This window comes from Rhizophagus irregularis, chromosome 8 (assembly GCF_026210795.1).
Source record: "Rhizophagus irregularis chromosome 8, complete sequence".
NCBI classification, from domain to species: domain Eukaryota; kingdom Fungi; phylum Glomeromycota; class Glomeromycetes; order Glomerales; family Glomeraceae; genus Rhizophagus; species Rhizophagus irregularis.
In genome coordinates this window covers 2743737-2771302 of record NC_089436.1, presented here as the reverse complement: position 1 = coordinate 2771302, position 27566 = coordinate 2743737, and the positions used below count along the sequence as shown (strand labels likewise).

The 27566-nt window shown below is 27.5% G+C and overlaps 6 protein-coding genes across 6 annotated transcripts; 3 read left to right on the top strand and 3 right to left on the bottom strand.

Annotated features, from left to right (window-relative positions):
• Positions 1-910: 910 nt before the first annotated feature.
• Positions 911-1816, top strand: OCT59_028510 (uncharacterized protein; the record flags this gene model as incomplete). The annotated part of the gene is made up of 2 exons (XM_025331933.2): positions 911-1054; positions 1139-1816. The coding sequence occupies 2 exons, from the start codon at positions 911-913 to the stop codon at positions 1814-1816; spliced, it is 822 nt and encodes a 273-aa protein (XP_025179986.1).
• A 2136-nt stretch (positions 1817-3952) lies between these two features.
• Positions 3953-4297, top strand: OCT59_028509 (uncharacterized protein; the record flags this gene model as incomplete). Its single annotated transcript, XM_066147336.1, has 1 exon — positions 3953-4297. The coding sequence occupies one exon, from the start codon at positions 3953-3955 to the stop codon at positions 4295-4297; it is 345 nt and encodes a 114-aa protein (XP_065994052.1).
• A 2943-nt stretch (positions 4298-7240) lies between these two features.
• Positions 7241-8867, bottom strand: OCT59_028508 (uncharacterized protein; the record flags this gene model as incomplete). The annotated part of the gene is made up of 7 exons (XM_025325690.1): positions 7241-7395; positions 7462-7557; positions 7836-7937; positions 8011-8136; positions 8198-8317; positions 8386-8776; positions 8841-8867. The coding sequence occupies 7 exons, from the start codon at positions 8865-8867 to the stop codon at positions 7241-7243; spliced, it is 1017 nt and encodes a 338-aa protein (XP_025179987.1).
• A 3591-nt stretch (positions 8868-12458) lies between these two features.
• Positions 12459-12986, top strand: OCT59_028507 (uncharacterized protein; the record flags this gene model as incomplete). The annotated part of the gene is made up of 3 exons (XM_025308446.2): positions 12459-12524; positions 12602-12778; positions 12867-12986. 3 exons carry the CDS (start codon positions 12459-12461, stop codon positions 12984-12986), a joined length of 363 nt encoding a protein of 120 aa, XP_025179988.2.
• Positions 12987-14379: 1393 nt separating this feature from the next.
• Positions 14380-16333, bottom strand: OCT59_028506 (uncharacterized protein). Its single transcript, XM_025316662.2, has one exon. It carries the CDS (start codon positions 16227-16229, stop codon positions 14778-14780), a length of 1452 nt encoding a protein of 483 aa, XP_025179989.2. The 5' UTR covers positions 16230-16333; the 3' UTR covers positions 14380-14777.
• An 869-nt stretch (positions 16334-17202) lies between these two features.
• Positions 17203-18814, bottom strand: OCT59_028505 (uncharacterized protein; the record flags this gene model as incomplete). The annotated part of the gene is made up of 3 exons (XM_066147335.1): positions 17203-18150; positions 18421-18478; positions 18561-18814. 3 exons carry the CDS (start codon positions 18812-18814, stop codon positions 17299-17301), a joined length of 1164 nt encoding a protein of 387 aa, XP_065994051.1. The 3' UTR covers positions 17203-17298.
• Positions 18815-27566: the final 8752 nt, after the last annotated feature.

Sequence of the window (27566 nt, the reverse complement as noted above, 5' to 3'; positions counted from 1 at the left end):
TAAAATTATTAGTATGGAAAATCGAAAATTATTTTTAAAGGTCTGTCTGAGTACGGAAAAATTAAAATATTTTTTTTGAGCGTTCGTACTAATTTGTATTACTGTACTGTACTAATTTACTATATACTCTATTTAATTATTTATATAAAGGACAGATAGGGCTAATATCGTTCGGTCCAATTAGTAAAGTTTGAGCTTAATCTCAATCACGTTTTTGTGAAACCAAATTAACTAACCATCTCGGTTTTTGTGACATTAAATTTTTTTTTTTGCCCTTTTAAATGGTAAAGACAACGAAGAAAATGTTGAAAACCAATTTTTTTTTCATTTTTTTTTTAAAAAAAAATGGAAGAGAACTTTTTGTAAAATAAAAAATATATATATTTTTTTATTGCTTTTAATACCAAATTTAATAAAATGGGTGAATTTTTTTTTAACGAACAATTGTAACAGACTTTTTTTGGCGTCAAAGTCAGTGTGCCTTAGACTTTCAAACTTTTGACATGAAATACTTTATAATTATTGACTTGATACACATGCATTTATGTGTTTTCAAGTTTTAATTTTTTTTTAAAGCACTACCATAATGATAAGAAAACAGAAATGTCAGCTAACATATCCATTAATCTTTTCTCTAGAAGCAAATATAAATATTAAACTAATGTCTAATGCTAATAGAGTGGATGATCCTACTGTAAACTGTATAAATAAATTTCACGTGATCATATAAAACCGCGCACACACAGGGAGTGCATGGCGCAACCACTAATGCACCCCTATTGTAACATAACACTTCTCTTTGTTTTTTATTAACCTTACAGAACATTCCAACGAAAATATATTGAAAATAAAAAATTTTTGTTTAATAAAAAATTTTCTCTCATACCTTCAAAAAAAAAATTCAATCAAAATGAATAAAAATTTTGCTGTATATTTATTCCTTTTGGGACTTATTATATACGTTCATGCAGCTGATGTTATGGTTAATGTTGGTAATGCAAAAGGAGAAAATGTTTTCGAACCAGCAAAAATATTGGCCCTACCTGGTGATAATGTATGCATAACAATCTTTTTATTTATTTTTTTTTTGTCTTAAAATAATTTATTTTTATTCAGATAAATTTCAATATATTACTAGGTTGTCTTCACTTGGGTTTCTGGTAAACATAGCGTTATAGAAACTGATTCGTTAACAGCCTGCGCAAAATCAGAAAAACCTAACGCTTTCACTTCTGATGGTGCATTTATGGCACCTAAGACATGGACAATACCTATTCCATATGATGCTGCTGGTGGAAAAACATGGTTCTTTTGTGGTGTTCCTGGTCATTGTACACCTGGAACTGGTGGTATGGCAGGTACTCTTATACTAATCGGCGGGGGTGCTCCTCCTGGTGGTGCTGCTCCTGCTACTGCTGCTGCTCTTTCTTATGGCAGTGCTTCTACTGCTTCTCCTTCTGCTGCTGCTAATAATAATACCAGCAATACTCCAAATATGGTTGGTGCAATAATAGGTTCACTGATTGGTGGCAGCTTATTAACAATTGGATTCTTCTTTTTATACAAAAAGTTTAAAAATTATAATAAAAATAAAAATATATTATTAGTACCAGGTCATAATAATACGGAGGGTTACAATAATGGACAAGAGGCAACTACAATTTCTGTAAATGAGAACCAGGTTCATAATGATACGAATACTTATAATCATGGACAAGAAGTAATTACGATTCCTGAAAATAATGATAATAATAACTTAAAAGATTATATTACTCAAATTGTACGACAAGAATTGATGCAAAATCAGGGGAAATAATAATTATCATTTGAAGTTTCTGTAATTTTTTCGTCGCCAACATTATGAATAATTATTAAGTACATTTGATAACGGACATTTATTAAATATCAAATAGCGTTAAAAGTATCTTTGTTACTTATGATAAGTTAAATTACAGTAAATTACTTTTAATTTTTTACATATCGCTATTAAGTCATTCGTATCTGCAGACTGCGGTTCCTTTGTTTAGTTTTAAAATTCCAATAATCACTTTTGTTCTTTTCATTAAATTCACAAATAATTTCAGTAAAAATGACTGTTTTAAGACTGCTTTAAGTTATGATGCTAATTTGGTTCATAACCTCGCTGCAGTATATTTATCAGTTTCCAATTGATACTAGTTTCTCTATAGATAAGCAATATACAGTCAACTCACCTTACAACGAATTTTGATAAAACGAATTATACGATATAACGGATCTTCAATTGGGTACAGATTTTTACATATAAAAAAAAATTTATTATACCGAATTTTATTAATTAAATGCAGTATAACGTTTAACGAAGTACAATATACAAATTTGCATATAAAAATGACCCCTTTTGTAACGAAATTTTTTTACAACGAAGTTTTTTTTAATTAAAACGAAGGTTTTTGCGATACTATAAAAGATAATTTGACATTCATTTTACACAAAAATTCTTCTCAATATAGTAATTTCACATATTGTCTAGTCTTTATAACAAAATTAATAATGGATAGATGTTCGTGTTTCGTGTTTCGCGATTTTTATTTTGTTTCCTTATAAGAAAATGCCAAAAGTAAACCCTAAAAAACAACTTAATGAAGTCCCTAAAAATCAAGAAGTCGTCCCTAAAAATAAACGAAGGTCACTTACTGCTGCGCAAAAAAAAGAAATATGTTTAAAAAAAATATCAACGCCTTCTTTAAAGCAAATAGACTTGTCTAAAGAATATAATGTAAGTGAGGGAATGATTAGTGATATCTTAAAAGCAAGAGACCGTTGGCTTGCTATAGATGACAATTCTCATCAAGCTAGTTTGAAGCGTGAAAAAAAAATACCTTTTCCTATTATTGAAGATGCTTTAACTCTTTGGGTAGAAAATGCTCTTCAAGCTGGTCTTGTTATTACTGATAATATTCTTTCAACTAAGGCGTTAGAGTTTGCCTATTTGTGTAAAGAAGAGAAATTTAAGGGATCAAACGGGTGGGTAGACAATTTTAAAAAGCGTCACAATCTTAAGCAATATAATATGCATGGGGAGGCTGCAAGTGCACCACTTCAGGATCTTGAAGCAATGCGTGAAGATATTCGTCAAACTTTAAAAGATTATGACCCTAAAGATGTTTTTAATTGCGATGAAACGGGTTTATTCTGGAAGATGCGGCCCAGTCGTACAATATCTAATGGTCCAACTGCAGGAACAAAACAGTCAAAAGACCGTGTGACTGTTTTACTTACCTGTAATGCAATTGGTAGTGAAAAATTGCCTCCATTATTAATACATAAGTATGAAAATCCCCGGGCCCTCAAAAATCTTGATAAAAAAACTTTTCCAGTTGATTATTATTGGAATTCAAAAAGCTGGATGCAAGTGTCGATTTGGAATCAATATCTTAAAAAGCTTGACAGTAAAATGAGGAACCAAGGTCGAAATATTCTCCTTCTTATTGATAATGCTCCAAGTCATGCCCTATATGAAACAACACATCTTACAAATATCACTTTAAAATTCTTACCCCCAAATACAACGGCTCACTTGCAACCGTGCGATCAAGGGATAATTAATAGTTTTAAGGTGAGTTAATTATTTTCTGTTATTTGATAATGAGATTTTTATATAACGAAAATGATTAATTTTTATTAGGCACAGTACCGGAAGTTGTATTTACATAATCGAGTTAAAGTATTTGACAACTATAATGAATATGGTACCAAACCTGTTGAAATCGACATCAAAAAGTGCATCAAATATGTTGCACGTGCATGGGAGAATGTTACATCAACTACAATTGAAAATTGTTGGCTGAAAGCAGATATTTTGCCCAAATATAATAGTGAAAACGAAATTCATATAAACGACTATGACCCTGATGCACAAGTTTATCATACGCATATAAAGGAACTAAGAGAGGTTCAGGAGTTAATTGATATGCTTGATTTTGAAAGCCCTTTTACTGCCGATGAATATATTCAATATGATAGTGCAGAAATTACTACAGAAATTTTATCTAATGATGAAATTTTGAAGGTTGTTCTTCCTGATAATCAAGAAAAGGAAGCGGAAGAACTTTTGAACCCCTTACCTCTCGTTACTCATAGTGAAGCAATTGAAACTTATGATAAGGTAATATTATATTTGGAGCAACAGGAAGATAGTTATGATAAGAAAAAGGAGGAATTGAAATTTATTAAGAAGTTAAGGAAAGAAGCTTTGAGACAACGTTTTATTTCTGCAAAGCAAATTAATATTGATAGTTTTATCGAAAGTAAATGAGCAAAAATCATTGTTAAATTAGGAATTTAACGGCATATATAGTATAATTTTTTTTTGTAGTGTTTACGATTTTCAATAAATGATATTTTTCGAAATGCTTAATTAAAAATATGAAAAAAAAAATAATCTATTATAAAAAATTTTTGTTATTAAAAATTTAACGAATATTTAGTAAAATGTAAAAAATATTCACTATATATGATACCGAATTCTTCGTTATAATATAATGAAGAATTTGTTATGGTGTTACCGAATTATTCTATTACGAAGGTCTGATCGGCCCAGACGCCTACTTCGTTATATCGGGTTGTGACTGTAGATAAGCCCATAATATAAAGGTATAAAAAGACTCGAAATATTATATGAAGGTTACAAAATTTTTTGCTGCAGGTCGTGTCCAAAAAAGGTAGTTTACCACCCGACATTATAAAAAATGTAAGATTTACGATTTTTTTAGAAGTTTGCACATATTCTATAACTAAAAAAATACATTGTGTAATCGTAACGTTTAGATTAGCCTGTATAAATTAATTTTGAATTGCTGATCCGTATTCTTTATAGCTAAGACCCGCTTGATCAGCAAGTAATGTTGTATATCTAATAATCCAATTCCGGTTAATGAAATTTGAATCAGAATTTTTAGATTACCGATTTATTTTTTTTTCAGATTTAAATTCTTTCAGTTCCCTTTTTTTAATTTTCTCTTTTTTTTCTTTGAATCGATCTTTTACTTTCGGTTCTTTCCTCTTTTCTTTTTCGAACCACCTTTTTTCCTTTTTTTTTCCTTTTTTTAAAAAATTTTCATTTTTTTTTCCTCTTTCTTTTTCGGTTTGGTTTTTTTTCCAACCCGAGAATTTTTTTGGTTTTTTTTCCCGAACTGAAAATTTTTTTTTTATAAATAATCCTATTGTTTGGTCTTTTAAGACCGATTTTTTTTATATTATTATTTTTTTCGGTCTTTTTTTAGACCATATTATTAATTTTTTTTTTTCAGTCTTTTTGGACCGGATTATTATCCTTTTTTTTTCAGAATTTTTTTCAGTACTTATTTTTTTTTACGGGTTCCTTTTTTTTCCGATTTCTTTCTTTATCCTTTTTCTTTTCCCCCAAATTTTATTTTTCGTTTTTTTTTCAAATTTTCTTTAGTGTTATTTTTTTTTCGGTTTTTTTTCGAATTCTTTAAAACCTTTTTCTTTTTTCGAGTTGGTTTTTTTTCCAATCCAAAAATTCTTTTTTCACTTTCGTTTTTCGGATTGGCTTTTTTTTTTCAAATCGAGTTTTTTTCCCGAACCACATTCTTAAACCATTTAAACCATTTAGATTCAGATCGGTGATCGGATTGACGCTGTGGCACCACGGTAATTGCCTTTTTTTCCGATTCTTATTATTATTAGTAATATTTTCCCTAATTATTTTTTAGGCTCAATATAAATAGACTGAAATAATTTACTTGTTTATTTTTTGTAACAATAGATCGGTCTATGGAAAAATGTTTTTTTATGACAATAGATTGTTATAATTGGGGATGATTTTTTCATGACAATAGATTGTTATAATTGGGGAAATTTTTTTTCATAGCAATAGATTTTTATAATTCATTTTTGGGGGATTGTGAAATATTTTTTTGGGAGGATTGCTAACTGTCGCCTGGGCGATCACCGCCTGGGTTTTTTTTCAAATATGTCACATGATGTACAAATTATTAGTCGGCTGATGGCTGATTTTTTAACTTGGCTATTTTGATCGGTTAAACTTAAATTTTATTGCGAAGATATTTATAAAAAAAATTTTTTTGCATATTTATTCAAAATAATCTTATTTGATAAAATTTTATTTGCAAATATTAAAATTTAAGCCACACATTTATGATTTTAAAGAAAAAAATCACTGTATTTAAACAATAACAATAAATAAAAAGATAAATAAATTACAATGACCAAGGAAAAGATGCTAATAAAAAAATGAAATAACAATGGAGTAATGGAAAGTAATAGAAGATGAAAGAGAAAAAAAGAGTAATGAGAAGTGATAGGAAGCAAAAAGGATAAATGGGACATGATGAGAGATGAAAAGTAGTGATGGGAAACGAAAAGAAGTGAGAGGAGTGATGGGAGGTAAAAAGGAGTGATGGGAGACGAAGAGGAGTGATGGGAGAGTGATGGGAAGTAAAAAGGAGTGATGGGAGACGTAAAGAATTGATGAGAAGATGAAGAGGAGTGATGGGAGATGTGTGTTATTATTACTCTCTTTATTACTCTCTTACTTGATGGGCAAGTATCATTCCCGCCGCAACGTGACGGGTTACATCTAGTTTGTTACTATTATAATTTATGCAAAAATTAATGAATAGTTTAACACTCAAAAATCAATAATAGATATGAAGGACGGATAAAAGATAAATTGGTTTAAATATTTTATTCCATGTATTGCGACACTAAACATGGTATTATTTACATATACTGTAAATACATAACCTCAAAATAAAGGTCTGGTTCACATTACCGGCAATCATATTACCGACAATCATTTTACCGACAAAATAATAATTATTTTTAAGTTACAAAAAAAGCAAATTATATAAAAATTATTAAGAACAATTTTAAGTACAATATATTATGAAGCTGAAATAAATTTTTTAAAAAATAAAATTGATAAAATTGAATATTAAATTTAAGTTATTTTATCAGTATATATAAATATCATAGTATTTTACATTTTGTTATCCTACAGCCAAATAGGATCATGCGTGCTGATATTTTTTTATTAAGCTATAAATAAACTACGATAGCATAATTATTATTGATATTTTTTCAAATACTAAATACCATGTACTAAATATCATACTTAATATCATACTAAATATCATAAATATCATGTACTAAATATCATGTACTAAATATTATACCGCAAATATAGATACTATTTTAATTTATAATAAATTTGCTATGACAAATTAACCTTTCCTTTAAGCTTGGAAATTAAACCGCAATTAAATAACTCTTTAAATTGATCAATATTCATTGAAATTTCTAATTGTTGATTTATGTCAGTTAAATCTAATGGCTTTTTTAGAGAATTTTGTTGATTTTCGTAAAATACTAAAAAAATAAATTAGACAAATTAATAAGTTACAAAATAAAACATATTAATAAATAAAATATTACCTTCTTTTGCAGTTTTAATATTATTGTTTTCTTTTCCAATTACTTGTTCATTATATGAAACTTGACCATTTAATATATCTGGTACTTTCGCCTTATCTAATAAATAAAAATCAGATATTTAATATATTTAGTTAAAACATTAAGTAATTATGATAATTGAATAAATTCTATACCTAAAGTTGGTTTTCCATGAATTTAATCCATAAATTTTCTAATAATCTCATCTTTTTTATCATCGGGAGGTAAAGTGTATGATAATAATCCAGCATCAGAGTGGTGGCGAGAAAGTAATTTTATTTCTTCTTTAGGAATGCCCATTTTTTCACAATTTTGGATAAGTGCACGTCGCCCAGAATGGTTAGTGATTTTCCTACCACTAAAGTTAATGCCAGTAATTTTGCAAATTTCATTTAAAAATGAATTTAATCTTCTGAATCCTACGTGTTTTGGTTTATACCAAATTCCCATTTTCAAAGCTAAAATAATAAAGTGTATTAATTTTTATTAATAAATATTTATAAATATTACTATTACTATTAAATATATTACCAAATTCTTCTTCAACTTCCTGAAGGTAGAAATCAGGATCTGCACCATAGGGACGTGATGATAAATATTTATCAAGAAATGGAGTAACTTCTGGATGATTTGCTAAAACCAATTTGTCTGCCTTTCCTATTTTCAGTAAGACCACGTTGGTTGTTTTTGGAACAATAAATAAAAACATTGTATCCACCATCATCACATTTAACAAAATCAGTTCCATTAAATAATGCATGTTCTCCTCCACGAAGCCATAGATATATTGCATTGATAAAGAACACTCTTCTCAATAATCTTTCAGGTGTGGTACCATCTAATAATCTATGATTTAATATTTGGTAATTTCGTTAGCTTCTAGTGAATCTGCTCCTTTAGTTTCACCTTTCCCATTTTTAGATAAAAATCTAATTTTTCCATCAACAACTTCTTTTATAGCTTTAAAACGAGAATCATTATATAAATCAATATTTTTAATTCTTGATTTTTCTTGAAGAAAACGATTAACAGCTGCAAGAGAAGCTCTAATAGAATTAACAGAATAGTCAGCACCATCTTTCTTCTTCATATTAGCAAAAAAAGAGCATAATTGTTCAATTAAATCTTGTTCAGATTCCACTTCCTGAATCTTTCCTATATATAACTGTTCATCTCGAAACTTCTCTAGTAAGCCTATCCGTATATCTGTTACCTTAACTGTATTTTTTACTTTTGAAAATTCACGATAAAAGTCAACCTTGTCTTTTACTGGAGTAGTGGTCTCTTCTAGTTTTTCCTAAAAAAAGACAATACAAAATGTTATTATAAAGAAAGAAAAATAAAGCAATAATGAATAATACCTTATTTTTTGAACCTAATCGTGGCATTTTATTTGAATATAAGTGAAAGAAATAAATAAATGAAGAAAAAGAGAGGAAGTAGTTTAAAAAAGGTTAAAAAGACGCGTCGTGTTAAACTGGAAATAGTTTAATATTGTATTTATAAGCAGAAATAGTTTAAAAAAGGCTAAAAGGACGCGCTAAACCAAAAATAGTTTAATATAGTATGATCATCAGCGGCTGCAGGATAACACAGTTATTTGATAGGAGTGTTAAAATATCATCCGAACTGCTTCGCAGTTCGGTGATATTCTAACCCCCCTATCAAATAACTAATACTTATATATTAATCAATTTTTTATTTTATATATTATGGTAAATTCCTTTATATTAAATATGTATTTTAATTTTCATAACTGAAGTGGGTAGTGAAATAGTAATAAATACTGTAAGTGTTGATAGTAAAATGAGTGTCGGTAAAATGAGTGTCAGTAATATGAGTGTCGGTAAAATGATTGTCGGTAATATGATTGTCGATAATGTGAACGGGTCCCCTTTTTAAAAAATCATTACTCCGTAACACCGAGAAAGTGATTTAAACCGTTAAAGAATGAATTTGCTGGTTGTACCGCAGCTTTGTTTATGGTACCCAAATTGCTCAGGAAATTTGATATAGTCTAAAAAAGGTTGAAAAAAAAAATCATGATTTTTCATCATGGTTCAATGGTTCATGATAACTTCATCATGTTTAAATTGTTTCAAGACGATTTTTTCATGAACTTTTCATCATGTTGATCATTTTTTTTTGCTTTGTTTCGTGCATGTGATAGTACGACTTTACATCATTACATCATAGATCGTTATGTTTCCTAATATGGAATTTTTATTAACCAAAAGCGTCTTAATAGATTTTTAATGTTCATGATTTCATGATTGAATATTTTTTTTTTTTTCGCAAATCAAGATTTACCGATTTCCTGGTGTTTCCGCTGTTATTATATATCGTTCAAAAATTTTTTATTGCATGATTCTCATCAATTTATTTTGATACGTTGAATATGAACAGATAATTTATTAACAAAAAAAACCCCATTTATTAAAAAAAAAAAATTAAAGAATCCTAAAAGAACCTGATTTTTTATAGAAATTAAGGAACCTAAATCCGATTTTTTTTCATTAAACGTATTTGATTATTTAATTAATAAAAGGGTGTTAATAAATTTAATAAAATATTTTGTCATGACTTTTACAATAAATTAAATAAATTAATAAATCCTGATAATTATATAATATTGTAACAAGATCAGAAGTAACCATCATCGCGGGTGAGTAGGTTTGGATGTTGAGACGAAGGTTACCTAGTCTCTGTTATTCCGTAGGTAGTCATGAGCATAAGAGTGGCCGAGGTATACCAATTTGGTCACTACCGCCCTATAAAAAAAAAATTCTTTAAAATGTACTTAAAATATACTTATGTATTTTTTAAAATATACTTAAAATATACTTATATATTTTTAAAATATACCTAAAATATACTTAACATTTTTAAAATATACTTAAAATATACTTAAAATTGCAATTTTAAGTATATTTAAAGTATAAAATTTTGCACTTAAATTATACTTAAATTATATTTAAATTGCAATTAAGTATATTTTAAATGTAATTTAAGTATAAAATTTTATACTTTAAATATACTTAAAATTGCAATTTTAAGTATATTATAAGTACATTTAAAAATTTTAAGTACATTTTAGATATATTTTAAAATATATAAGTACATTTTAAGTATATTTTAAAGAAATTTTTTTTCATAGGGCCGTATGTATGGTCACTACAAGTATACCATACAACCACCATCTGTATGGTCACTTCATAGAAAACTATATGGTGCTGCAGAGTCACTTACCCACTTTAGCTATCCCGAAACCCTTGCCGAAACTTTATATAGGCTGAAAGTCCAAAAATTACAAAACCATTTTTTAATAACATAAATAACATACATTTATTTTTATTACAGCAGATATTATTATTTATTAATTAATTAATTATCAAATTTATGCATTATTATTATTAGTGCGCTAAAATGCTAAATTGTAAAAATTAAATTACTATTTACTACTTATTTACTATAATAAAAAAAAGTTATAACTGTGAATTTTAAATTTCATTATCATCCACTTCTTTGGTTATTAATACCTCAGTATAAAATCTTCACGTTCTGGAGCCAAAACATTCCCATATCTTGCTAATAAGATGCCCTCTTTAAAGAACAGATCAACTTTTAACTAAAAAATTTAATTAAGTCCTTAATAGATTATACCATTAGTGTAAGAGAATAAGGAGAAGTCACATTCTTTGTTGATTTATTATTTAAATAATCCAACAAATATCTTGTGTGACGTGCAATTATACCCTAATTATTTTATAAGTTTTAAACACCCTCTATTAATAGTAAAAATTCGCGTAATAAGGGGACCAAACCTCCGAAATTTGCAAGATACCCGGGTACTATGGCCCCTACACATTTTCAGGGCCGGGATTATAATAATGTCAGTCAGCCACTAAAATAAGTAATAAAATTCCGACCAACATTATCGAAAATTATCTAAAAAAGGAAAGATTTTCATGGTTATTTTGCGTTTACCTATTCAGTATTGCTCGGGGGTCCTGTTTTGGTTTCGGGAAATGACTAATCTGTCCGAATCCGAAACCAAAACTAGGTCGAAACTAGGGGGGTTTCGGCTACGAGTATAACTGTATAATTGACAATTAACATATATATACTTTGTTTACTAAAATTGATCTTCATTATCTCAATCACAAGGATTATAAATTCCGTTTTCAAAGAGAATTAGTTTATTAAGCTACCAATTGGCATTTCCTTTAATTCCAAATTTAGTAGATCTCATCTAGTTTTATAGTCGTGGATTTGAAAACTCAATCAAAATTAAAACAATATTAAATGCGCATTAATAAATTGTTCTATTTTAGGTAATAATTTATCTAATGAATTATAATAAGTTGAAAGAAATAATTTTTTTATTATTGATTTATCGGAGTAATCTTTGTAACTGACCGATTCGGGCCGAGATATTTTTGTAAGACAATTCACATATGTTAATACTTTATTGTTACTTTCTAGTAGTAAGTTTAGAAGTTTATTAAGTTTATTTCGATTTATATGGGTATATAAATGCAACATTTTCGAAAAAAATTCCTCAAGAAAATACATTTCGACTAATAACAGACAATAAAAAAAAAATGGGTTTACAAATAACTAAATGTTGTTTCTGCATTCCGTTGAAAGCTGGTGTTATAATTATATCATTATTTTGGCTTGTAAATTTCCACAATTTTTTCTATCAAGTTCAATAGCAATTGAATTTTATATTAATAATACATTCAAAATTATTTTTTTTATTTTTTTTATGTCATTTTAAAAGTTCGTAGCTTTATTCTTAATTATATTCAGAGTTTTGAGCCTTAAACTGTATATGCAGGATAAAGAATTAAAAGAAGTTTGTAAGTCCTTTATTTTAATCATTCGCTCAAAATTATTTTTTTTTTTTTTAAAAAGAATATAAAATAATTATTTCAGCAGAGGAATACTCTATTACCTTTACATCTGTTATCATAATGATAGTCCTTAATGCATTTGTCACGCTCGGAACAGCATTTGGGTTGTATGCTGTAATTTTTTCGGTATGTATTGGAAGAAATTAAAGAATTTTCTCTTTTTAGAGTGAAATTAAGCTAAAACTTAACATAATTTTATTTAGAAAACGTATAGAATGTTGAAGTTATACTCTACATTTGGTTTAATCGTGACAGTAATTGAAGTTATAATAGGTATAGCAGTAATTATTAATTCAATAGTTTTCGGATGTGCAAAAGGACAAAATTCGTATTTATGTAGATTAGCACCATACGAAATTGTTTTTGAAGTTCTTTTGACGGTACGTATTAATTTAATATTTTTTTTTTTTAAGAAAAAAATTATTTTTTATGAACTAAAAATATATTTATTTTCTATTATGATATTAGGTGTACTCTGCTTTAATAATTTCAGCTTATGCATGTAGAAAAAAGGAAAAAGAAGCAGCAGCTGTTAGAAATTTAAATGAATCATCCGATCAAACTAACCATAATTTTGTAGTCGTATAGATTAAAAGAGTACATTGTATTTTCTCTAAACTGCGTTATTATAATAAGATAACACATTAAACAATTATCATATATTAAAATATAGTATTTTATATATTTTATAGTAAAAATTAGGCATTTAATGCGGGTCAGAGTGCCGAATGTTTATAATATTTAATAATTAATAAAAACAGAAATCATTATTTAATCAAATTGGAATTTCTTTTATTTGTCGTTATATTTATTTTCACGAATGGTATACGATTTGTGAATTGTGACCGTTCTAGTCATAAAATCAATACAATGAATTATAATAATGAAAATCAAACTATTTAAATATATAAAAGGAAAATAAAATTTAAATATCATAAAAATATATGAAATTATAATAATAATTAAGAATTTATAAAAAGTATGTAAAAAAAAAATCACATACTATTTAATGATTTTGGAAGACGGGAGGTAGTGTAACCGGTCAAATTTTTTTAGCATAATAGTTTTTTATTGCCCAGTTGTTCGGTCTATACATTTGACAGCGCCATGGTAATTAAAAAAATGTTTATCATAATAGACATACTGTTGATATCCTAGTATGTGATAATAGCCACATGATAGTTACATGCAAGTGACGCTTTCATATTGGAAAGTAGATGATTTGAAAATTGCATCTCATTTTATCAATGGATTTACTTTAATTTTTCTGCTGTACTACGTAATTTTAATTTAATATAATTAACAAGAGGTTATTTTTATGGGGGAGTTTGACATGCTTTTAAAAGATCTTTTAAGTGAATGTTAATGTAAAAAGAAATGATTTCAACTTATAAATATACAAATTGTTGATCTCATAAGCTTCGTTAAAATAAATTAATTTTTAAATCCAACTTTTTCTTAAATAAAATTGAATAAACAAATGATTTTTTCTATTTATAATGAGTAAATTTAGTATAGAGAAATGGCAGATTTCGGTTTATTATAAGTTAAAATAGTAAAATAGTAAAAATGTAAGGGATGTCACACATTTACGATTTTAAAGAAAAAAATCACCGTATTTTTAATGAAGTGATACAGCACCGCATTTTGGGATCACGGGTAATAACTAATATAATGCTTGGTTAATATAATAATGTAATACTAAAAAAAAAATTTAGAATTCTCCAAAATCCCCCCTTTTTTTTTAAATAGTAATGCGCTTTATTAATTATATACGATCATAAATGATCTGATAACTAAATACAAAAGCACCTAGAGCGAAGAAAGAAAAAAAAATCTTCCTACTCTCTATAACTAAGTCATCGTATCTGTATTAAAATTTAAAATCTAACTAAATTTTGTGTTTGATTTAAAATTAATATTGTTTTCCTAAAAAAAAACTACATTACTATACTACTTTTACTATGTTTTTGTAATTTTCATATTTTCAAAACAAAGGAGACTTTTACTAAATTCTAAAAATACTTAAAAGATAAAATTGTAAAAATAAAAAATTTTCAAAAAAATTTTTGACATCAAGAAAATTTCTAATCTGAAACTATACTATTTATGAAAATCCTCAAATATCGCCTAAAATTCTCTATTTAGTCATCTTATTTTCGGTAGATCCAAATTTGATTCGAAAAGAAACCTTGATTTTGTAAAATAATTTCTAGACAAATTTGTTTATTCGTCGTCAGAATCTTCTCTTTGTCCTTGCGTTGTCACTACGCGTTTTTTATTTTGTTAATCTCATCTTTTTCGTCCTTACTTCTATTCTTCTCTTCTGGCAAGCTTGATTTCTTTTTATTTTGTCCAATCTTTCGCTGAAATTATTGTTTAGTCGTCAAGTGCTTGGTGTTCTTCTTTCATTCTTGGTATTGTTGAAAGAATATCAGATCTAGCATCTACAAACTTGTCTTTTTTGTTTGTTTGTGCTGGTACTTTAAATCTGTTTATACCTGTTGTTCGCTTGTACGTCCCTTTTTCTCCGATCAGTTCGTCTTGTAACTTTATTTTTAAACCTTTTCCTAGATCTTCTTCCATTGTTGACTTATAAATTGCCTTCATTAGATCGTTTTCATTGTTGAAGTAAATCAAAATATATTTGATCTTGTTTATTTTGATTAATTTTGCAAAATGACCACCGAAGGTTTTATTATAGTCTTTGATTATTTCATCATCCTTCTTCTCTATTTCTTCTTTATCTAGTTTTCTGTATGCTTGCCATCCATATCTTCTTTTGATCACTGAACTATCTAGTTTTGCATCAAACATCCTGAAAAAATACATTCGATCGTTTTTTGTTAGCGCTATATTTGATCCGCCTTGTTGAAATTTTTCTTCCATTTCTTTTGTTAAGCGAATTCTAGCTCGAATGGTTTTGTATTTGTAATTCCATTTAACTTCTAGTCTTTCTATATACCCAACCTTCTTCATCATTTCATAGATCATTTCATCTTTCCAGTAAGCAGGAAAGTCGTAAAATTTCAGATCACGTGATTGTGCGGCAAAATGATCATCCAAATATTTATCATCGGAAGTTGTTTTAACCGGAATTTCGGTGATCTTCCCCTTTTTAATTTCTTGTGTCGATGATTTCTTTTTTTTGGATTTTCTGCGTCGATCATTTGTCTTTGCTTTACTTTTCTGCTTACTTGAATTAGTAATCTCACTCGTTGTCTTATTCTTCTCTAATTTTTCTAACTTAATCACCTCATTTTCTAGAGATTTTATTCGTTCTCTCTCTATCTTTAAATCATTTTTCAGCGATATTATTTGTTCTTCATCTTTCCTAATTTGATTATTTGCAGCTGATAATTCCTCTTTTGTTTCTTTTAATCTTTCATCGAACTCTGCCAGAAAAATATCTTTGTCTTCAATTGATCGTAATAGATTGCGCTTTTCTTGTGGCCAATCGGTAGGTTCAATTGGTTGTTTGTCTGCTGCGCCTTCTGAAAAATTCTCACGGTAAATGTTTTCCAAAATTTCTTTGAGGTATACCGCTCCCAACTTGATAGTAAAAATAGAGGCGAAAAGAATATTTGTATTCCTCTTATTCTTACATCTTTTGGAGATATATGTCGTTGGAAATTTCCCTGGTGTATATCCAGATGTATGTTCAGGAAAGTTTTTCACTTCTGCGTCTGATAGTTTAAAAGTCTCGTTCTTTGAGTCTGCGTCGTAAAAGTCTCCTAAATATTCTAACTCCAGTCCCGCAAAACTCCTTATAAAGCTTTCTATGTGAGTTATTACAAACTCTTGTTCTTTTGTTAGCTTTTCTGCCGACATTTTTATGTATATTGTTTATTTGTATAATAAAAATTTAAATTTTTCCTTTCGTCTGAAATTTTGGTACAAAGGATCAGCAGAAAGAGTTTTTCCTCCAAAATCCCTTTTCATTAATCAAATATTTTCTCTTTTTATACTAAAACGATTTTTGTAAAAATAATTCTGTGTTTTGAATTTTCCTTTTTTTTTTTATTTCGACAAAATCAAATAAATTTTGACTTTTTCAAATTTTACTCATTTTCGTACATATCAACCTTCTCTTTTTCGATCTTCAGTCTCTTTTCTTAGTTTAGTAATTCCTCAATCTTAATTCCCTTTCCTAAATCTAAAAATAAATATGAACACAAGAATAGTTTTACATCATTACGGATGTCACACTTTTAACAATGTAACATTTCACAATTACGGTATATTACTTTAAAATTTTATACACTTAAACTAAATATAATACTGCGCCCTTCAATTAATAAATTCCCAAAGTAATTTCAAAGTAATAGTAGTAAATATCTTCGGTTAATACCGGTTTTTGTTAGTATTGAGGATTCATTCTATTAATTTTTCGTATATGTGAGAAAATTTCTGTCACACATACCCGACGTGTTGCCCTAAATTGAAACAATTACGATATCATGATTCATTAACGAATTTACGATGTTATCAAACTTTAAAGGTTTGTTTTAATCTTTGTTTTAATCTTATTTATTATTACTAATAAAGAAATACTGTACGTGTTACTAACAAAAAATGAATGTATATATGTATTTTCTTAAATTTAGCGAAGTATTCTGTTTATAAAAAGAAATATAGAAAAAAAATATTATAATACTTTTAATAAGTAACACTATAATGCAGCATTATATTTTTTTTTTCCTAAATGGAATTTTAGAAATAATTTATTAGGTATAATAATAATCTAATTTACAAATGAAACGTTAATTTATAAATGAAATGTTAATTTAAAGTCGAGTTAAAAGATTTCGCAAATATAATTTTTATTAAGTGAAACATATTAAATAATAAAAGTATCATTTCAAATAAGATCTATACAACTTATTTGATAATACTGCATTTATCTCTTTACTATTTGAAATACTTCATAATCATCAATGGAAAAATTATGCACGGTATCTTTTATCTTTTTTTCATAACGCGCCTTTTTACAACGAATATCATTGTAATCTGTGCCATACCCACAAGAAGCATGCATGATAATATCATCACCAAAACGCGGACCACTATTACTATCATAATATATTGCACAATCTGTATCTTTTATATTACTAATAATTGCATCTTTGATATCATTATTTTTGAAAGAAAAAATAAAACTATCTTTAGTTCTACCCCAACCACTAAAAGAACTTCTCCATATTAACGGACTATATCCTCCAAGAATTTCATCTGTTCCTTTTACTTTAATAAATGTAACGGTATGAGATATATTATCACATAATTCGTGAAATTTTTCAGGAGTAAAGCCATCTCGGCTTCCTCTTAATAATAATTGAAAATTGTACGGTAAATGAAATTTTCTGACATGTGAAATTTTGCTATTAACATCAACAATAGATCTTGAAATTGTTGAAATAATATCTAAATTATTTACAATTTTTGAATCAATAATTCCATCAATTTTAGGATTTCTAGGAAGTAAAATATTGTCAGTTGAATTAAAGTCAGGATCCAAATGAAAATTTAACAAAGTTTCGTAAAGTTTACGTTTTAAAAGGTTTTTATAAGGACGAACATTTTGTAAAAATTCTTTAGATGATAAACTAAAGAATCTAATTAAAGATAAACAATGTTGTAATGTATTCGCCATTGTTTTGAAATCATCATCTGACCAAGTATTAGGATCTGGAAGGAGTGTAGGATTTTGTGCGAGACCCCATTTTAATACATGTTCCCAAACCTCAATCTCCTTCATTTGTAAATCGTCCCTTTTAATAAGTTGAACTAAAGATTTCTCAGGAAGTGAAGTGAAATCAAATGATTTGAATATTTTCTCTGGAGATTTCACCATAAAATCTGTACAAAATTGTTGAAGTTGTAATAAAGAATCTGATTGAAAACTTGTTCGATGAATAAGTTCAAAATTCTGTTCCATCCATTCGGATTTATTTTCAATTAAATAATTTTGTATATAATCAACAAGTTCCTGAAGAAGAAATTCATCCGCAGCCAACATAACCTTAATAATTTCTGAATCATCTCGCCCATTCAATGGGAAAATACCACCATAAATATATCTAAATTAAAAATGTTAAGTTTGAATTTAAATATGAATAAAATTTGCTGGTATTATAATGTATTATTTGTATGCAAACCTACTTTAAAATAATTTGAAAGATTTCCGGTGATATATTTGGTAACTTGATGTGAACTAAAGTATTATCTTTATACTTTTTATTAGAAGTCAAAGTTCTTCGTAAATACGGAGAACGGCAACATAGAATACTCATATGAGCACGGAAGATTTTTACATTAGGGTCCTCACCAACTTCAATCGTAATATCATAATATTCATCGTCTTCTAATAATTCAATGTAATTTTGACTTAATTTCGAAAAAAATTGATTAGACATATTTTTCGTCTTTTTTTTTCTTAAAAATAAAAAGAAAGTTAAAATTAAAATGTTGTACAATAGGACTCCAAACTATATATGAAAGGTCTTTTCCTTTTTTGGTCATTACATAATGTTGACGTCAGTGCCGATCTATATATTTAAAACGAAAAAAATTGGAGTTATTTTTGATTGACGTCCATTTAGACGTGTACTTTGCCCAAATTCTACAGTTATCATGAATTACAGTATATATCAGAGCCAATATTGTAGCGACACCAAACGAATTAAACTAAATCGTCTTCCACATTATAAATCATATAAGTTGAAATATCTTTACTACTTTTCGATATTAGTTGAACTCCTTAAAACTTATATTTCAGTATTTGGTAAATCGCAAAAAAATTTCGCTGAAAAATTTTTTGAATATCATTAATAATCTGATTTGATTTATTTATGAAAAAATGTACTCTAAATTTAAGTACTAGGATCTAAGAGCTATTTTTAAGAAAACATTCTCATTTTATAGATTTACTAGTGGCGGCTCGTTGCTTTGCACCGGAGTTAGTGAGTTGGTTTAAACTAATATAAGTGTTTAGTAACGGCAGTTAAATTTTTTTACACATTAGTAATCATCATGGACGGAATGTGCCGATCAAATTGTTTGTTCATCGCAATAGATCAGGCGCAGACAACTATACATTGCACAATTCAACATTATTTATTTAGAGACAGCATTTTGAAGGTTATAAACGCTATGATAAACTTTTATAGTTTTGCGGATAACATAATTTTTAAGGACTAAAAAACTATTAATATTTAATTTATCATTTTTAAAATCTTAGAATCATATGCATATGCGTTTGTAAATACATATACATACCATAATCAATAATAGAATATATAGAGTATAATATAGATAGAACCAATATTTATTTTGTTAAAAATTATTAATAATAAAAAAAAATAAGTCTAATGACTTGTATACGCTATAACTTTTTATTTTTTATATTATAAACAAAAGTGGCAATTATTTTTCTATTTTAACTACTTTTTTTTTATTCATTTATATTTCACGTGCCTCCTGTATACTGATTCTTGAAAATATAAAGTAACAAAATATTTTTAAAATTCTTTCTTTTTTATCCAAATAAAAAATTTCTTTCCAAATTTGGATATCGTAATATATTCGGAATCATAGGATTACCTTGTCTATTTTCTTATATTTTAAAGTTGCATCAAATTTTAAAATGTCTATAATAATGAAAATAACGAAGAAAGTAATAAATATGAATAGTTTCTGACATGTGACACATTAAAAAAATGGATGATTCGGCTCTACATTAGGCTCTTTGTTAAAGTTAATTATCAACTAGATTAGGTTGATGGACTTCCTTTATTAAAGTTTCAAATATATAGATTTAGGAGATCGAGGTATTTTCATTGTATTAATGAAAAAAAATAATAAGATTTGCAAATATAGCAATTATAGTTAACACATAATCTAAATGGAAATTTAAAAAAGTTATAGAAAAAATAATGTCAATCTAACTAATCAAATCATGATACAAAAAAACATGTTTAATAATATTGGGTGATTTATTTAAAAAAAAATTAATAATAAAATTATTTTTTAATTAGGTTAATACAGTTTAATACTGGTAATAAACATATAAACAATTTTATTGTAAATGTTAATTATTTCTAATTTTGTTTAATTATAGGCGAACGAATACACAGGCAATCTCGATAAATCGGATCCTCGATAAACCGGATTTGGCACTATTTCGGATTTTTCTTCTGGAACCAAATCATCTATATTAAAACAGTCTTGATATATCGGACTTTTAATATTAGTAAAATCTCAATATTTCGTAAATCGGATTTTATTCTAGATCAACTATAGTTAAAAAATCTTGATATGACGTATTAATTTTTTCGGAGTCCGAAATAATTATGTCAATCATTTATTAATTAGGCAAACAATTTTTCTCACTGTTTTTTTTTTCAAACTATACTTTAGCATGAGAGAAAACAAAGATACGAATAATAAAAAGAAGAAATCTTTAACATTAGCTCAAAAGAAAGAACTCTGCGAAAAATGAAGAGATCAAAAACTTAGTGGTGTTCAATTAGCAGCACAATATGGAATTTCCACTAGCACAGTTTCTGATATTTTAAAAAGATCAGAACATCGGCTTTCCATTGATACCACTTTACCAAATGCAAATAATTTTCGTGAAAAATCTAGTGTTTATCCACAACTAGAAGAAGTAATGAGCATTGGGTTGATCAACAAATTTCAAGAAATTTAACTATAAATGGGCCTATTATCCAACAAAAAGCAGTAGAGTGTGCTAACTTACTTGATATCACCAACTTTTCAGTTTCTGCAGGATGATTAAGCAACTTTAAACAGAGAAATAATTTGCATTTGCATACATATAAAAAAAAAGGAGAAGCTGGCAGTGCTCCTATTGATGAACTTCCACAAATGAGAGCTGAATTACGAGAAATTCTTCAAGCATATGAACTGAAAGATATCTGGAACTGTGATGAAACTGCTCTTTTTTTGGCGTTTAGAACCATCCAAAACAATAGCACACGATCCTGTACTTGGTAAAAAACGTCCTAAAGAACATGTTAGTATTTTGGCAACTTGTAATGCTTCTGGTGATGAAAGATTGCCTTTAGTTTTTATTCATAAATATGAAACACTACGTGCATTAAAGGGAATTGAAAAAAGATCTCTCCCTGTTTGGTATTATTGGAACTCTAAAGCTTAGATGCAAAGAAGTATTTTCAAACATTATCTTGAAAGATTAAATTCCAAAATGCTTAGAGAAAATCGGCATATTATTTTACTAATAGATAATGCTAGATGTCATGAATCTGAGAACATCAATAGTCTTTCAAATGTTAAGGTTCATTTTTTACCACCAAATACAACATCATTTCTTCAACCATTAGATCAAGGCATTATTTATAGTTTAAAAGCACAATATCGCAAATTGCTATGTCAAAATCGTATTCAAGCTTATGATTTTTATGAAGAGGGAGACCCCATTCCACCCCAATTGATATTTTTGATTCAATCAATTTAATTGCTGATGCCTGGAAAAAAGTATCTCAAAAAACAATTCTTAACAGTTGGGCTAAAGCTGGATCCTTCCCAATAATAATATGGAAGATTCTGAATGTTCAGACAATTCCGATTATGAAGAAGATAATATTGGACATGAATTACAATCATTAATTGATGAGTTAGGATTCGTAGATCCTTTAGCTGTGAATGACTATATTAATATTGATAATAGAGCATCTGCTGAACAGGAATTATCATTACAAGAAATTGTTGACGTTGTAAAGGGAACAAATGAAAGGGAAATTGAAGAGGAAGAGGAGCAAGATGGAATCTCTACAATAGTTGCGTTAAATAGCATTGAAAATGTAATTAAATATATTCAACAAAAAGATTTAGAAATTGGTAATTTAGAAATGAAAAATTTAATTAAATTGAAAAAAAGGATCTTTTTTGATAATATAAATGAAAAAAGGCAAAGTAAACTAAATGAATATTTTGATTTTAATGTATGACAGATAGTTCTTTTATAATAATAAAATCATATTCATTTTTGAATAAAATTTTGAAAATTTTGAACGAAAAATCACGTGATTTCTTGGTATTTCGGATTTTTCATATATTTTTATATAAATCCGGTTTGGCGAGATTTTTTCGATATATCGGATGTCTTGATATATCGGATATTTTTACTAGAACCAACTGATCCGATTTATCGAGATTGCCTGTGTATTTACATTTATATAAAATCACATAACAAATTGTACTGCAAATAGTCAAATTATATTATAATATAAATAGTAAATAAATCGTTCACTTTTCGAAGTAGGAAGATTTTTTTTTTATTCAATCCGAGATAGTAGGAATTAAAGACTTTTTTACTAAGTAAAAAAATATATTTATTTTAACTAAATTTATATATTTATATTTATTATATTATAGCACTAACTTTGATCCAAACATAAAAGGTAAAAGAACAAAAAAAATATAAAAAAATAATTAGAAAAAAATATTATTAAAAAAATTAGTAAAAGACACTTAATATAACATCGCAGCAACTGATCCAAATTTAAAGGGTGAAAAGAATGAAAAAAAATTAGCAAAATAATAATTAGAAAAAATTATTAATAAAAAAAGGTGCTTACTGTAATAATATAGCGTCATTCTGATCTAGATTCAAGTCTAAAAATCATTCAAAAAATTATATAAAAAAATTTAATATATTATCAAAGGGAAAAAAATCAGTTTAAAAAAGACCAAGTCGAAAAAGAAAAACTAAAAAATTTTGAAACGAAAAATTTAAAAAAAAAGATCAGTTTTAAAAAAAAAACTGAAAAAATTAGTTAAAAAAAACCCGAAAAAAAAACTATATTAGTAAAAAAATGGTGAAAAAAAATTCCAGTATTAGAAAAAGAAAGTCGAAAAAAAATAAAAAATATTGGAAAAAAATTTTTCAGTTTTAGCCAAACAAAAAATATTAAAAAAAATTGGTTACGGTTCGGTCTGCCACAGACTGGAAATAAATTATCTTATGTACAACCTTAGCATCGCCACCAAAAAATGTTAGCCGGATTTATTTGCTGCCGGTTACATGTGATTTTGATAAGCCAAACCGATATTTATGGTTAATAAATGTTCGTTCGAATTTTAAATCATTAGAGTAGTTTGATTACTATTCTAAAAATAATAATACTTGTTAGATATTTGTTACTATAAAAAAACTTCCCATAATACCTCCAGATGTTTTGCTCCTTATCTGATATTTTCACAGCCCCACAAGACCCATCCAAGCCCATGTTGTAATACAACCAATTATATGTAACCACAATGAATAAAAATTGTTAAAAATAATAAGGCACGATATTAAAATTTTATTGTTATCATTATAAATTTTTAATTATATAATTGTTAATTTTTTTCCTTTTACTCTCATAAAATATTAATGAAATATTTAAAAAAGAAATTTTAATATACAAAGCTAAAAAAATTAATTTTGTTACCAAACTAAATGCCAAATATAAATAGAAACTTCAGGATATTATTAATAAATAGTTTTATCTACAAGAAAATATGTATCTTAATTATAACCGATTAACCGAGATCCTATAGCTCCACTCTGCAAATCTTGACAAGTACTTTAAAATGCATTAAAATCAATAATTCCAATTTAATGCTGGCAAAAACTCAACTTACTTAACAACTCATTCTCAAAGTACAAAATAATAAAGACAACTTCTAGAAATAATTCAAATAGCAACTCGACTTCAACCCATTCTCCTTGCATATATTTTTAATGGTGTTAATATATTTTATGAAAAAATTCTTGAAAAAGTTAATGCAGAGGTAAACTAATGGGAATTAGAGGACTATTGGTACCGGTACAAAGGAAAATGTACATATACATGCCCTGTAAAAAAAGTCAATCCGTTTTTATATTCTATCTCTTTTCCATAAAAGGCTCATATTTCCGGAATTAATAACCTTATATCACGGAATTTATCGAATTATTTACATTTTTCGTGAATATCATCCGTGAAAGGCTTATTTTTACGGAGTTTTTACAGAAATAACGGATAAAATTTTTTATATGGATGGAATTGGAAAGAAGAAAAATGCGCCTAAACCGACTGGAATACAATGAAAGAGATTGAAATGAAATGAACAGAGTAATTCATAAAAATGGAGACATCCTATTAGACGTAATTATTTTATTTCATTCTCCATGTTTAGATGAGCGCTGATGGAGTATCTGGAGAAACGTTTTTCCGAAAAACCATATGACTTGTTTTTGTGATAATTCCTACTGAGATTTTATTATACCGGCTGAAAAAATGATAGTAAAATTTTTTTTGGTATTATTAAACTTCCTATTCCTTCCCCATTATTATCTGAAGCATTACTAACACTATGCAATCTCCCTTTATCTTTCCTATCTAACCCTTAAATTCTATCACCTCCTCACAAGGAACTAACCAAATTCGTGGACGTAATTCATCTAAATATTCGTTACAAACTTTAAAAATCTTAGCTTGTTTTTTTTTGGCTTCCATATCCGATATAATTTATAATTGGTAAGGCCTCTTGTTAATTCTCTTAATACTGAATAAACTTGCATAATGTGAGATATTGAAGACATAATAAAAAACCATGACACTGTTTTTAATAGGGTGTACTGATTACAAGGAATCCTTGTAGCAATAGAACATACAAAATAATGCCGATTTTTTTCATTAAGAAATACGTTGAAATACGCGTTCTAGTTAACTAATAACTTTTCCAAACTTGTGTATTTGTTTAAAAATGACATCAGCTTTCTTTTTTTAAAAAAAGTAAATGAACGTATTTTATTTCGTATTACGTACATTGTACTATAAAAATAATAACAATAAACAATATCTGCTCATAAGTGTGATCAAGACGGGGCAAAGTAATCATGTGTTACATATACTATCTGAGCTTCTGAGCTTATATTGATTTATTTAATCGGATCTTAAAGTACATGAGTCATTCAAAATAAGTCATGAGTCATTCTGATTAGATAACAAAAAAATATAAAAAGACTCACTTCCTTTTTTTTATTTTTACAAAACTATTTCTCTCTTCTCTATTTTTCGGTCTTCTCTATTTTTCGGTCTTTCTTCTCTACTTTTCGGTCTTTCTTTTCTACTTTTCGGTCTTTCTTTACTTTTCAGTCTTTCTTCTCTATTTTTTGGTCTTTCTTTTTAGAACTTCACACTCTTTTTTTTCGGTCTTTCTTTTTAGGACTTCACACTCTTTTTTTTTGGTCTTTCTTTTTAGGACTTTTCTCTTTTTTTCAATCTTTCTTTTTAGGACTTCTCTCTTTTTTTCGGTCTTTCTTTCTAGTTCTTTTTTTTGGTCGAGATTAATGCATTCGCGAGATCAATACTCCTTTTCAACTTCTTTATCTATTTCTCTTGCTATCGATATATCTTCTCTTGATTTTATATGATTTCGCAGTGAATTCCATACATATTCAGCTTTTTTGTTTATGTTCATAATTAGAAAATCTCCTATTTGGCATATTTTTTTTAGGATTTTTTAAAAATTCTTGTTGATTATTATCAGAACTCGGACGGAATACCTTATAAAACTATGAAAAAAAAACCTCATAACCTCGTTAAAACTGAACTTGATTAAATTAAATTTGGTATAATATTTAATTAGGCAAAGTATCTATAACAGATTTTTTTATACTGAATTTTCTGAATTTTTATGTAAGCATCATGTTTTCATTAACGAATATCCTCTGAATTATTTATCAAATCAACAGTTACATCATGAAGATTTTCGCGTGAAACCAGCAGTTATGAATGAATCATTTCAACATTAACCTCGTCCCAGGCTTGAATAGCAATACGAATTGCTTACAACTTTCTTTTTTTAAGTTTTTCTTTCAAATTTATTATTTGCCACTTTTACTCATATTTTCTTAATTAGGGTCTATGTGCGGGTGAGTAGGGCCAAAGGTAAGTTTATTGGGTACTTTAAGTTGGAGCAGCATGATGCTATGCATGGGTGGGAGCATAGCATGCTCACTTTGTAAGCCTGTGAGTACCAGCTTTGCTGCAGTCTCACAGTAGGGCTGGTTGGGAATTTTTTTTGGAGCGGTATAGTACTATGCGAGGGTTGGAGCATAGGCGCTTACTTTTAGTAAGCTCGTAGGTACCAGTTTCTGCTGCAGTCCTACGATAGGACCGGTTGGTTGTGGTACGGCATGGTGCTATGCGTAATTTTCTTGGGAGGAGCATAGTGCGCTTCTTCGGAAGTCCCTTGTGGCAGGGCCGTAAAAATTAATTACTTTTGATACAACTATTACTATTATTTCTATTAAAAGTATAATATTTTTTATTTTACTTTAATAATTTAGACTGTCCCGATTAAAAATGTTTAATAAAGATAAATTATCTTTAAATTCCTTTTAACTATTTACTTCTGACTCTGATACGCTGATTTTCGAGCATTTCCAAATATGATCCCATGTTCCATCATCCATATGACATCTACCACAAGTTTTTGAGTCAATACCAAATACCTTTCTTTTGAATAAAATGTAAAGTTTGCATAAAATTTGTTAATTTAAATTCTCTTATTCCCGTATCACCACTAGTCATAAATTTATCCATTACTATTTCGTTTATTATTAATTTAAACGATATCTTCCAATTAATACTATAAAACATACTAGTAACAAATAAATCTACTCCGCATTGTTCATTACATAAATTCTTCGCCCAATTTCTATAATACCCATCTATTATTAATATTATTTCATTTCAAATTAAATTCGTCAACTAGCAAACTATTCCAGATTATACCTATACCATTAAGACACAATTTATCATCAAACAATTATTTTCTCATTGCTTCCATTTTGACACCAAAATCTTCGCCCTCATCCGTCAAGAACGTAGTTGCTGATTTTTTCTCCTTTATCAGCTGCTTCAAAAATTTTAACAGCGTATGATTTTTATAATCTAATTTCTTCTCGAGCTACTTTCTTCAAAAAAATGTCTAATAACAGCAATATACTTATGATTAATAACTATATTGACGCTATTATTATCTGGAATAATAATCAGACAAAAAATTAATCCCACTATAGCTCCCTTAATATTTTTCATATAATTTGTTGATTTAAATTTCTCCACCTTATTAGTCACGAATTTAATC